The sequence below is a fragment of the Hippoglossus stenolepis genome, chromosome 16 (assembly GCF_022539355.2).
Source record: "Hippoglossus stenolepis isolate QCI-W04-F060 chromosome 16, HSTE1.2, whole genome shotgun sequence".
NCBI classification, from domain to species: domain Eukaryota; kingdom Metazoa; phylum Chordata; class Actinopteri; order Pleuronectiformes; family Pleuronectidae; genus Hippoglossus; species Hippoglossus stenolepis.
Window position 1 is genome coordinate 6,475,780 of NC_061498.1, and position 13,412 is coordinate 6,489,191.

General features: G+C 41.6%; 2 protein-coding genes across 6 annotated transcripts; both read left to right on the forward strand.

Moving 5' to 3' along the window:
* The first annotated feature begins 316 nt into the window (after positions 1 to 316).
* alkbh7 (alkB homolog 7) lies at positions 317 to 5,024 on the forward strand. Its single transcript, XM_035180552.2, has 4 exons — positions 317 to 717; positions 2,810 to 2,983; positions 3,148 to 3,272; positions 3,465 to 5,024. Exons 1-4 carry the CDS (start codon positions 451 to 453, stop codon positions 3,583 to 3,585), a joined length of 687 nt encoding a protein of 228 aa, XP_035036443.1. The 5' UTR covers positions 317 to 450; the 3' UTR covers positions 3,586 to 5,024.
* Positions 5,025 to 9,522: 4,498 nt separating this feature from the next.
* On the forward strand, positions 9,523 to 13,099 carry LOC118124082 (GDP-L-fucose synthase). 5 transcript variants are annotated; one of them, XM_035181885.1, is made up of 11 exons: positions 9,523 to 9,659; positions 10,097 to 10,278; positions 10,435 to 10,549; positions 10,708 to 10,836; positions 10,971 to 11,044; positions 11,315 to 11,448; positions 11,540 to 11,604; positions 11,743 to 11,809; positions 11,974 to 12,053; positions 12,265 to 12,364; positions 12,603 to 13,099. In XM_035181885.1, the coding sequence occupies exons 2-11, from the start codon at positions 10,124 to 10,126 to the stop codon at positions 12,656 to 12,658; spliced, it is 975 nt and encodes a 324-aa protein (XP_035037776.1). In that variant the 5' UTR covers positions 9,523 to 9,659; positions 10,097 to 10,123; the 3' UTR covers positions 12,659 to 13,099. The 5 variants fall into 5 exon arrangements, with proteins under 5 accessions (XP_035037776.1, XP_035037772.1, XP_035037775.1 ...); XM_035181881.1 differs by having other exon boundaries at positions 9,550 to 9,659; positions 9,982 to 10,278; XM_035181884.1 differs by having other exon boundaries at positions 9,578 to 9,659; positions 9,978 to 10,278.
* Positions 13,100 to 13,412: the final 313 nt, after the last annotated feature.

Genomic DNA, 13,412 nt, shown 5'->3' on the forward strand with positions numbered 1-13,412 from the left:
ATGTCGACATCTGTAGGAAGAATTAGACTCAAAACACAAAACAAATTTAACCACGCACATAAATCTGAATTAGCTCTACATGTGTTCACATAGGCTGGAAGGAATGTATTTATGATAAATGGGGAATGTGGTCCAACTAGCACAATACAAATGTGGGCCGCTCAGGTGCCATCATACCACGTGGATCGGATTGCTATGTGGGTGCATATGTGGGACACACGGACACACACACACACACACTATAAGAAAGCCTAATCTATTTAGATATTTTTCTTAAGTTTCAAAGGCCTTTCCCCCTTGTATCGTCGTAGGACTACACCCCCCACAATGCATTGCGCGTCCAACATGGCGGCCCCCATAACCGTCTGACATCTGCGGAACAAGACAACAACAACTGAGAGGAAGGTGAAAAGTATCGTGCGGCGAGTTGATAACAGTTCAGACCGGAGGATGAAGCTGTTGCTGTCGGTGCTGTCGCGTCTCCACAAACCTCCCGCTCTCACCGGCGCTCGGCTCGGCTCCGGGGCCCGCGGCGGCCCGGTAGCTGCCGGGGACGAGGCTCTGATCCGGGGCTCCAGCCCGGAGCTGCTGCGGGCTCTCGGCTCGCAGGTGGAGGTGAGGACGGCCTTCATCACCGAGGCGGAGGAGGGGGCTCTGCTGGGGGAGCTGGAGCCCGGACTCCGGAAGAAACGATACGAGTTCAGCCACTGGGACGATGTGAGTTCGATCACACAACAGCAGGCGGCAGGCAACACACGTTCACGTTCCTCACATGTGTACGTGTTGATGCGTTGTTCCCTTATTACAAATCCACAATGAATAATAAACAGTGGCTGAGATTCCTGGGAGAAGTTTATTTGATCAACACGTTTCAGCAGCAAAGTGCTTTAAAGTGATCTGTACATGTATTTATACAGCGTTGTCTCGAACTGCAGATATGTACAAATAGCACCTTGCTCAACGACTCTTCGGTAGGCGGAATGAGGGAGACGGGGATCGAAACACGCCCAGTTGTCGGGACGATCCGCTCTGCCTCCTGAGCCACAGCCGCCACATTACACGGACATTAAAGGCATCATGGCAATACAGAAAAGAAGCATTCAAAAAAGTAAATCAGTTACAGTTAGTTGGTGACAAAGAAAAGTAAAACACAATTACATATAACAAGAAATGCAAGAATAATAAGAAATGATTTATAATGAGATTTAGTAAAAGGCAGGAAAGTTTCCAGCTCTGACTTAAAGAAGCCCTTCACCAATTCGCAACGCTCACTTTTACACCGTCCTCCATCGTTTGCAGCTGCCAGTGGCAAACAGGAAGACGTAATTTGTTACAGACGTGTGTGTCAAAATCGGAAATTCTGCAAATTGCAAAAAAAAACAAACAAATAAAATGAACCGTAGAGTGAACATGTATTAACCTTTAGATGTGTTTCTCTTGTTCATGGGGACGTGCAGTACAACCACAGACGATGAAGTCATTTATAAACATCACAAGCAGTTTCCGGTGCTAAGATGCTGCCATGGAAACCGATTCTTCTGAGTATTACCCAAATAATCAGAATAATTCTTACTCGGAATAAACAATAACGGAATGAAGACGGAGAGTATTTCAACCTCAGTTGTATTATGTCGACATGTATACGTCTAAATCGCATTATAAAAGTCCTATTTGAGTTTTCGCAGCATTTTGCGACATCGACATATGGCAGTTGCCAAATGCTTCAAGACACATGCCCTGGCTTTGAGTGTGGAACCGTAAAAATAAGGAGTTGAGGCGTTTTGTTGTAACATTGGAAAGAACCGGTAAAAGGGAATATGACTGTTCTACTAGCAACTTGTGTAGTTGTCCGACTGCCAGGAACCTGGGTGTGACACTCGACAGCCAACTGTCCCTGACTGCCAACATTACTGTAACAACACGTTCCTGTCGATTCATGCTGCACAAACATCAGGAGAACACGCCCCTTCTCACTCAGAAGGCGGCGCAGGTTCTGGTCCCTGGTCATCTCACGCCTAGACTATTGTAACTCCCTCCTGGCAGGTCTACCTGCTGGTGCCATCCGACCTCTGCAGCTCATCCAGAATGCAGCAGCTCGACTGGTTTTTAACCTAAATTCACTCACACGACTCCGCTCCTCCGCTCCCTTCACTGGTTACCGGTGGCTGCCTGCATCCGTTTCAAAACATTAGTACTTGCGTACCGTGCTGCGAACGGATCGGGTCCAGTCTACATCCAGGACCTGGTCAAACGTTACACCCCAGCCCGTTCACTCCGCTCTGCTTCAGCCAATCGGCTTGTTGCTCCCTCACTGCGAGCTAAACACTCATCAAAACCACGACTGTTTGCTGTCCTGGCTCCTAAATGGTGGAATGAGCTCCCCAATGACATCAGGACATCAGAAAGTTTACACATCTTCCACCGCAAACTAAAAACACACCTCTTCCGACTATACCTTGAATAACATTTTTAAACTAACAATTTAGTAGCACTTCAATGGCACTTACTTATAGCACTTTGTAGTTTTGCTTTTTTGAAGAAATTGTACTTTCTCTATTCTTGTTGTTCTGGGTTTGTACCCTCATGGTTGAATGCACTTATTGTAAGTCGCTTTGGATAAAAGCGTCAGCTAAATGAAATGTAATGTAATGTAATGTAAACATCACAATGGGAGTAATGTGTTCCTGGCAGCTTGTTATAATCCAGGCCTTTATACACTGCATTGAAGGAACTTCTGCACTCCACTGCTGCGAAGTTAGTGAGACTGACGCTGACTTCATTTGTGCTTTGATCACTTACCCACATTCAGGCTATTCACGGCTACCGGGAGACTGAGCGCGTGAGGTGGGGGGAAGCGTGCGAGGAGGTCTTGAGTCGTGTCCGGTCCGTTGCGTTTCCGGAGGGCTGTTCGCTCCTCGGGCCCGTGCACGTTCTGGATCTGGACAAGACTGGCTACATCAAGCCGCACATCGACAGCGTCAAGGTGGAGTTCTCTTTGTCTTTCCAGACAAGAAAACTGACAATCACAAATGGCTGTTTTTTTACATGGACAGAAAAGCTTTAAAAGAATTACTTCTGTGTGGAACGTGCTATTATCCCAGCTTTGTTCTTACTGTGATTTTGTCCCTCCTTCTTCTAAATTCTCAGTTTTGTGGCAGCACCATTGCTGGGTTGAGTCTTCTGTCGGACAGTATCATGCGTTTGGTGAGGGAGGATGCCAAGAACCATTGGCTGGACCTTCTGTTGCCCCGACGCTCACTCTATATACTGAGGTTGAGTAAACTTTATACTGAATTTACGATAATATATTCGGATGTTATTTTGATATGAACTGTTTGACTTCCTGATTACCACTTCCCATGTGCATTAAATATGAAGTGCACGGCAGTTGTTAAATAATTTGAGGTACACCTTTTAAGAAGAGCAGGGATGTTTGTAATCATGCTCTCTTGACATCCTTCCAGGGACCAGGCCCGATATAGCTTCACTCATGAGATCCTGAAAGATGAAGAGTCTGTGTTCAGTGGAGAGAGAGTTCCTCGGCAGCGTCGCATCTCTGTCATCTGTCGAAACCTTCCAGACTGACGCCCACACTGACTCGACTTGGACATTCATAACGGAGCATAACTTGAATTTAAAGGAACTGTGTCACTGGTCTCCATCTTTGAAGAAATAACTAAAAGTCCTGTTCTAAAGTTTGCTCTAGAGTGAAGTGTTTATTTTGATATATATACTGAGCTAACACAGAGAGTGGCTCTGAAGAGGTAAGTCACACACAGGGGGCTTAAAATCTGACTTTGTCTACAGATTTTGATCTTTAATAATACAATTTAACATGCACGTGAATGACAGCATACTTAAGAGATGATATTTTGATAATTTAATCAATATTAACTTCATTTAAAAATTTCGAATTTCGAATTTCCTTTTTTGGCCCCAATGATTCTTTGCATTTTGAATATTAAGTATGGTTGAACACATCTGTTGAAAATATGAACTAACTAAGCAAACCATTATCCTATGATAAAGAATCACATAAAAGATCCATAAGGATACATCTAAGTATTTAATTTTTATTTAATTTATTCAGTCATTAACTTATCCTCGGAGGCTACTTTATATAATCTAAAGGGGGATCTGACCTTTCTTGTGTCATCTTTCCCTCCAGTTGGTTTAAATCCCAAAATACAATGGGAAATTGATATGGGTACACCCATGACTGCAACACAATGGGAGGCCTTTCTTACAAATGCTCCGGAAATATCAAATAGTTTTAGGTGCAAGATCATGCACACAAATACGTATTGTCTCAATTATACTTTGCACATTGAAGGTGAATGATTTTCCAATTGAATTGTGCTGGCATGGTTTTTTTAAGTGAGGTTAAATGTGCATTTGTTGTTGTTTACTGTCCTGTTCTATAAACAGCTTTGGTTGGAAATCACTGAAAACTTGTTATATATGAAAATGTAACTTTTTAATTTATTTCTGGAATTTTATTTGACAGTTAGGGATGACGTGCAGCAGCTTTTTAAAAAAATATATTTTTTGCTGTTCAGTACCACTCTCTGTTGAAAACACTTTAGCATACTGTGTTCAACATAATTTGAATACACCAAGGCCTAACAGTCCAATCAAGATTCACCAAATTGTACACACTCATAGATGTTATGGATTTTTTTTTTAGAGACACTGTGTTCTCTCCCCTCTCTGAGGCAGAGTGCATGTGGATGTTGTGTCTGGGGAAGTGTGAGAGCTTGGGCAAGATCCAAGGCTTCACTCCCTAGACGCCACAGATATGAGACGGTGTGAGCAGGAAATACTGTCTCCAGAATTAGAAAACACATTGGATTGTTTAGGAACTAGCAGACCCATAGACTAAATGATCTGCAGGGGTTTAAAGTGTGACTGCAGTAAAGCAGACTTCAGAATATGAGAGGACATCCTGCACAGTTGTTGTATTGATGGATTCAGATTTTCTCCTTGGCCAAGCTCCAATAAATATTTCAGCATGAGACATCAAAGGGCTCCTGAACACTTTCTTCACTGATGAGTTGGCCATTGACCAGGAGATTTTCCACAGCAATAGATATCCCTATTTAGATGTCCCTAAATATACCTGATTTGTTTTTTTATTAAGACCCATGAATTATTGTGTAGGGAAACTACGAAAATGTAAAAAAAGAACAACACAGCAATGTTAAAGAAAGTGATAAAAAAAAATCTTGAATCTGCCCCCTGATCTGGGTCTGCACCGAAATTGAATGTGTTCTTTACTGACTCATACTGCAACCTTCCACCAAGTTTCATTATATCTCATTTAGTAGTTTTTGTCTAATCCTGGTAAAACTTACAAAAACCATCTAGAGCACATTCCTCCTCTAAGGATTTTTTTTTTCATGAAGATCTCAGCTTTATTTCTTGATTGATACAAATTTTTTTTTAAAAAAAATCCCACTCCATCCGTTAAAGAAAGTGAAAAAATAAATCCACTGAGAGATCACCCATGTGGAGATCTGAGAAAAGGCCAATTTTCTCTGGCATATTCTGTAGTAATTTCATGTTTTCCTCAGGGAAAGTGTCCATAGTGTAAAGTGATCTTGTATTGTTGTTACAGCTGTAACCAGAGCAGGTGAGCTTTCCGCTCACCTTTCATGGTGTGGCTTCACCCAGTCGCCTCCATTTGGCCTGGGGCCTTTAATTTCTGGCTCTGGAAATTTGGTAACCAAATCTCTGACAAAGTTAGTTCAATCAGGAGAGACATGATTTCTCAATTTAACAATGTTTATTTTGACAAACGCACAGAAGTAATGTGAATGTTTACAGTCTTTGTCATTTTAGACCCCTGTGAGATGTCATCAGGATTAGAAGGGGGTGGAGCAGAGCATCGAACAGGAATACCCCCCGGGGTCTAGACACTGGTGGTGGTTCATCAGTCAATCGATTGTTTTGGATGGCCCATATTCGTGAGAATTGTCCTATTGGACTTCGCCAATTGTGACATCCTCTGCCCTCAACCCTCAACAAGAGTAAGGAAAAACTACAAAAACCTTTTTGACAGGAAAAACGTAGAAACCTCAGGAAGAGCCGCATGCGAGGGATCCCTCTTCCAGGACGGACAGAAGTGCAATGGATGCCACGAGTAATAGGTATATTGTCAGGCAGTCTTGTTGATTTTTTTAGTCCGCGATCAGCTCCCACCATGATCGGGTGCCGTCGTAATCCACGATCCCTTGTCATGATCCACTGATACTATTGGGATCCATCATCAAGGTCCATGATCGCTGCCAACACAATGTGGGATTATGCATACGATCAGTTGAGGTCGGGATCCGGAAGAGGTGATGAATATTCTGCTGGAGACTGGAGGAGATTGGGGTGGAGGAGGGATTATGCGTGTCACTGAAAGACGGCTGACCGCAGAAGAGAGGAGAAGGGATTTTTAAAGTTTGACAGGTGCTGAATGATTGGCTGAAAGAGACTGCGGCAGACATGATTGGACATTTAGGAACACCCACAATCAGCTGATTACTATACGGGTTAGGTCTTCCTGACTGAACTTACGCTAAGCTTCATATAAACTGGGTTGGTGCTTTGCATGCTTTAAAAAATCAAAAGACGGTAGAAAGAAAAAGAAAGATAGAGATACAGAGGAGTGAGACGGAGAAAAGGGAGAGAAACAGGAGTGAGACAGAGAAAGGGAGAGAAACAGGAGTGAGACGGAGAAAGGGAGAGAAACAGGAGTGAGACGGAGAAAGTGGAGAAACAGGAGTGAGACGGAGAAAGTGGAGAAACAGGAGTGAGACAGAGAAAGGGAGAGAAACAGGAGTGAGACGGAGAAAGGGGAGAAACAGGAGTGAGACGGAGAAAGGGAGAAAGGGAGAGAGAAAGAGTGAGACGGAGAAAGGGAGAGAAACAGGAGTGAGACGGAGAAAGTGGAGAAACAGGAGTGATACGGAGAAAGTGGAGAAACAGGAGTGAGACGGAGAAAGTGGAGAAACAGGAGTGAGACGGAGAAAGTGGAGAAACAGGAGTGGCAGCATAACTAAGAGCAGGTCTAAGACAAGCCTGGACTGGCTCTAACTATAAGCTTCATCATAAAGGAAAGTTTTAAGCCTACTCTTAAACGTACAGATGGTGTCTGCCTCCCGAACTGAAAGTGGGAGATGATTCCACAGGAGAGGAGCTTGATAGCTGAAAGCTCTGGCTCCTACTCTACTTTTAGAAACTTTAGGGACGACAAGTAAGCCTGAATTCTGGGAGCGCAGTGCTCTAGTGGGTTGATAAGGTACTAACAGCTCCTTAAGGTATAATGGTGCCATATTATATATATATTATAAAAGAGTATTATAAAAAAGAGTACCTTTGTGTATATTCTTGTCGAATTTCTGCTTTTAAACTGATTCCACCTGCATTCATGATTCCAGGTCTCAGTATCACCGCATTGGAAAATAAATTGATATATACACTAAGTACAATCATGACATAACGTGTCTAATCAAACTATAGCACCTTATCTGTAACAACCAAAAACCATCAGTAAAACACATCTTAAAATGTCCGATACCAAGAACCATGTTTTGCCGAGCGTGCTGCTTTAAGTAACAACTTTTTACCACAAGTGCTGCAACTTTCCATCTGCTCCCTCAAGCACATGATAAGAACCAAGAGCTTCAGCAAGTGTTACACTGCATTTTTTTGTCAGAGAATGGAAAGTACATAAACAACCAGTTAAACTGTTTCATACACACTTCAGTTCAATTATTATTTTTTTTTTTGTGAAATCATGCCCATGGCCCTTCATGAAGAACAATGAAATGAATTCATTGTTAACAATGAAATTTAACAATGAATAATAATTTAGCTATAAATAAAATGGCCTGGCTGCCGTCAGTCACATGATGAGTTTTCACCTGAGCTCACCCTGACGTGCCCTCTTCCGCAGCTGCGACCACGCGCTGACACTGCACACGCATAAATTATGAATTCAGAACAGGATTAGATTTGTAATTTTGACAAAATATAAATAAATATTATTTTAACAGCGGCAACAGTAATATTTACAACAGCACAATCACAATAATTGTGGGGGGGGGGGGCCACAGGCAGCAAGTTTCTTACAAGGAAACTGAATATTAGTTTTCAATAAAAACAGCTCTAAAAATTGTCCAGGAACTGAAAGCAATTTTGTCTGAGACACACCTTGGATTCATTCCATGCAGAACGCAGCATAGGGTGGGGGAATGACATGATCCTGTAAAGCGAGTTCCATGGAAGAGCACAAGTGACAAGGAAATGGTAATAAATCATTTCATTAATTAATAAAAAATTTAGAAAAACACATGCATTAATGCATTTATTTACAAATTAATTCAAGAATCAATAAATGAATAGACTATGTTACAAAGTTGATCATTTTTAGATTCGATATTTTAATGGGCAATGAGAAAGAATTATAAAAATAACCGTGACACTTGTTCACAGTGATGTCTCATCTGTGGATCATACATGTACACATACAGTTAACCCATACATATGTTTGTTTTCTCTCATGTGTAGACTATTTTTTATTGTTTTTACGTTATTCATCTAAAAACAAATAAAATCCCACAGGAACTGATTTGGTGCAATAGAATAATTATTATTCCCTGTTTTGTTGATTGAGGTTGATAGAGGCTTTGCAGGGATCCATGTTAGAGCCTTCAGTCAAACTACCTGTTCCTTTTAGATGTAGTAAAGTAAAGTTATTGTTAAAAAATATTACTTTTTTACCAGTATTTGATGCCCTGTTAAAGAGTCTTGAGGCTTCACTTTAACCTCCTAATACCCACACACTGATCAAAGATGAGACATTAGAGAGCACCAGGTTTTATTTCGTGCAACAGCAACTTTTCAAACATATTTCAAGGCAACTTGGGAACATCGCTAAAAGGTATATTGGAATAAAGGTTCGACATTTGTAAACAGGAAGTAGCTTCGTGAAGCAGCACAGTGGTGGTATGGGAGGACGTCGTCTCTGTCAGGCCGTCAGTCCTCCAGGAACCTTCAACGGCATCTTGATCACGGACAGCCAATATGAAATCTCGCCTAGGGCTCCAACATTGCCAGGGCCGGCCCTGGAAACCACACATGGATTTGCAGCATTGCCTAAAAGTATTTAAGTGCACAAAAAACTGGCAAAATGCCTGGAGTTGGATACGCTAAAAGCAGCCTTTCACAAAGCCTCAACCCTAACCCTAGAGTAGTGACAGACAGGACAGACAAGTTCCCCTTCTCACACTCTCGCTCTCTTATTTTTGTTTTTACTTTATCCAAATTTGTATACATAATAATCACGTGTCACCTTCAATCTGAAATTTCCACTTCTGCTTTGTGCAACTGTCCACAGACATAAACCTTTGTTAGTCGTCAGTCAAAGACACATAAGCAGTAAATGCCAACTGTTCAAAGAGTTAAAGAGGCACAGGGCGGTTGTGGGAGGAGTCAGAAATGGAGTCATTCAGCTAAACCCCTAATATTCCAGGTGACTGGGGGGGAGGAGCTGAAACTAAACAAGTGAACAAAAGGTTGAGATACTTGCTCGACAGGATAGCAGGGGTATGCACTGCTTTGACATTTGTCACTGATGCTCACTCTTCCTTCAGCTCTCGAACACACAGGTAAGGAACACAGAGTCATTAGAAATGTTTGTGTTAACTGTATAAATTGAAGGAAATATTTATGTAATTATTGGGTTCGTCTCCTTTTAGAGAGGAAATGATTGAGTACATTTGTGTTGATCAGATTTATTTATTCATAACAATGCAATCCTTTTTTAGTTATGTTTTCTGCGTTTTAGGTCTTTAGGTGTCTGTCAAACGTCTGGACACAGGTCTCACTCGAATGCAATTTATTGTGAACGGATTTTTGTGATAACTATGACCTTATTGATGAGGTAGAGAGTCGTCACAAACAGCCACCCTGTGTCTCATGGTCAGATAGTCTCTCATAGCAGGGATCTGCAATGAGGAAATGTTGCCCAGCAAAGGACAACCTTCAGAATTGAGTGGACTCACCCAGTTTAACTGGTATTGCTCATCGCTCCTCTACTCCTCAGTCCCCTAAAGACAGTGAAGATATATAGATGGCCTCAGAGAGCAACGCACAGCCAAAACGTGTCCTGGTGACCGGTGCATCTGGGCTGATCGGCAAAGCCATCGAGCATGTGGTGCTAAATGAAGGTGAAAAACTTGAGGGAGAAGAGTGGTTCTTCATCTCTACTAAGGATGGAGATCTTAGGTAAGTTGCTTCTTACCTCCGTTTTACCCATTCACTCATTCTCTGACTCAGTCGGTCAATCAGTGATTCTATCGTGGGCAGTTCTCAAACCTTTTATTCCAGGCTGTAGCCAGACTGAAAATAGGTGTGGTGTTTAATCTGTTTAAATATCAACAGGGATGTTGGACAAACCAAGGCTGTGTTTGAGAAGTATCAACCGACTCATGTCATCCACCTTGCTGCCAAAGTGGGAGGACTCTTTTTACACTTGAAGGAGAACCTTCAGTTTCTGGTGAGATAATGTTGACGCAGGATACAATGACTAATCCCATTTGTCAAAAAGTGCAAAGAGTCTATTTTAACCTTACTGTAAAAATGTGGTCTATGGGAAATATCTACATTATCTTTTAACTGTGATGGTCAGTCACTGACAGTCTGACACCTTCACAGAGGGAAAACGTAAAGATCGATGACAATGTACTGCAAACAGCCCATGAGATGGACGTCAAAAAGGTCGTGTCTTGCCTGTCAAATTGTATCTTCCCTGACAAAATTACATATCCCATCAACGAGACCATGGTGAGCTTCTTTAAGGCGCGTTATTCGCCCCATGTTGTAGTGATTCTCTCAATGACACCAAATCCTGACAGAACTTATTAGGATGACTAAAACTGGTGTAACTTGATCTTTACTGTGATTCTCTGATCTTCAAGGTTCACGAGGGGCCACCTCATCAATCCAACTATGGATACGCATATGCTAAAAGAATGATTGACATTCGAAACAGGTAGGCAGCTTTGCAGAGTAAACGGGTGTGTTCTGAACTTGTATTTGACAAGAGATTCTTTTGTTGCTGTTATTTATCCTGTGGTTTAGCCACACAGGATGGGCTGAAGCAAGCCCAGCGCACTATTCACAATTGTCTGTAGTTCAATGAGCTGCAGGTGCACATACCATTAACTGCTCTCTTTTCAGACCAGTTCACTACGTGACATAATGTCTGTTCTGAAGTTGAGAGCTTCAACTGAATTGTGTGTGTGTGTGTGTGCGTTGACAGGGCATACTTTCAACAGCATGGACGCTGTTACACATCGGTTATCCCGACCAATGTGTTCGGGCCCAATGACAACTTCACTGCAGAAAATGGCCATGTGCTGTCAGCCGTCATTGGCAAGACATACAAAGCCAAACGTGAGAAACTCGCACTCACTGATCCATCCATGATTCACACACACAGACTACAAGCAGTTAAAGAGTGGATTTTCTCCTCTGTCTCTCACAGTGAATGGAACTCAGATGAATATGTTAGGCTCTGGAAAGGCTCTTAGGCAGTTCACCTATTCTCTGGTAAAGTATCTGTGTGCTGGAACCTGCGTGTGAATGAACAGTACATGTTTTAAATGGCAACTTAGAAAATCTTGTCACACAATGAACAGACTTTAACATGTTGAATAAGAAAGTTCCATTGTTTGTGTTTATTCTCAGGACATGGCTCGTGTAATAATTTGGGTCATGAGGGAATATAAAGAGGTCGAGCCTCTTATCATCTCTGGTGAGTACAGCGCTGCGCTCACCCTTCATATGCATAATGTGCACATTGTAAATATCTTGTGTGATACAACACAAGTAGGAATTTAGTTATTAAATCGAAACATAGAGGTGTGAGGCCCTTTTTGTGCACTGTTCATTCATTTTTCACTGTTGGTTTCATTTCAGTGGGGGCGGAAGAGGAGATCTCCATCAAAGAGGCCGTGGAGATGATAGCAGAGTGTTTGGACTTCAAAGGCAAAATAGAGGTATCTTTCAAACATTAACATCCAGCGATTCAGCTCCATCTGTCCCTATTGGCTGGTTTCATTATGACATATGACTCGATGACTGAAACTATTTGCGAATGAACGAAACGTGTGTTGTTGTGGAACTAAGTGGAGCCAGACTATACTGTTGCCTGTTAAGATCAAAACAGCCACAATGACCATCTGGGTTCCACTTGACTCTTCCCATCAGTATGACAACACCATGTCTGACGGCCAATTGAAGAAGACGGCCAGCACCGACAAGCTGAGAGGCTACCTTCCTGACTTCACCTTCACACCCGTCAAAGAAGGTCAGAGTCCATTGTGCTGTGCATCTTAACGATGAAAATGATGTGAAATATGTATGCATTCTACTCAATGCTTAGTGTTGTGTGGCAGCAGAACAAATCCATCAGCACATGCTAATTTATGTAAACCTTATGCATCCAAGTGTTGTGGGAGCGCAGATAACAATCACAGGTTTGAACAAATATTTCCATTTGTCCTCAGCCCAGTGAAGGTAACCTGTCTTTGTTTCTGTCTTTCTAGCCATAAAGATGACCTGCGACTGGTTCGTGGAAAACTACGACACTGCTAAAAAATGAAGCGTCCAAATACTGAGCTGAAACTTAACCACCACATCTTTTCACTCTTTTCATAATATTGGTTTACACACTGTCACAAGTAATCTACACGTATTCTCCAGTGTATCAAACACTCATCAGCTCTGAATGGCTACACATTTCATAAATATCGAATTATATGTTTCTTAATTTATAATTATTTAGAGCTAGAGGAATTGGGACCAGAGTCTAATCATTAAATATTAGAATATAAATAATAAGAATAGTAGCAAAAATGTTAAGCAAACTGAAATGAGGACCTACTTTCTCCTTACTACTCCTTTTTTCAAAAGTTTCATGATTGTAAATACATTTTTTGGATTTTCTTTTTGGATTCATATGAAAATTAGGGGGTGGGTGATATAATCTATGTAACCTTGAGGTCATTCTTACCCTGATCGAAGCAATAAAGGATATTCAAAAAAAATGCTGTTGTTTGTATTTAATGTTGAACAAACTATAAGTATCAGAACACAGATAAGTAGTATAATGATGCGCAGTTCAAACATAACCAGTATTAACAGATACTGCTGTTGTTATTTGGTGCAACGCAGATAAAACTGAATGATGTAAAAAGTATTTCAGTTACAAATTTAGTAAAGCACAGATTATGTTTTCACCCCTGTTGGTTTGTTTGTAACCAAGATTACACAATGACGGAATGGATGACGATGACATTTGATGGAAGAATCTCCCATATGGGGCAGGAAAGAATTGTGATGCAGATGCAGCTCAG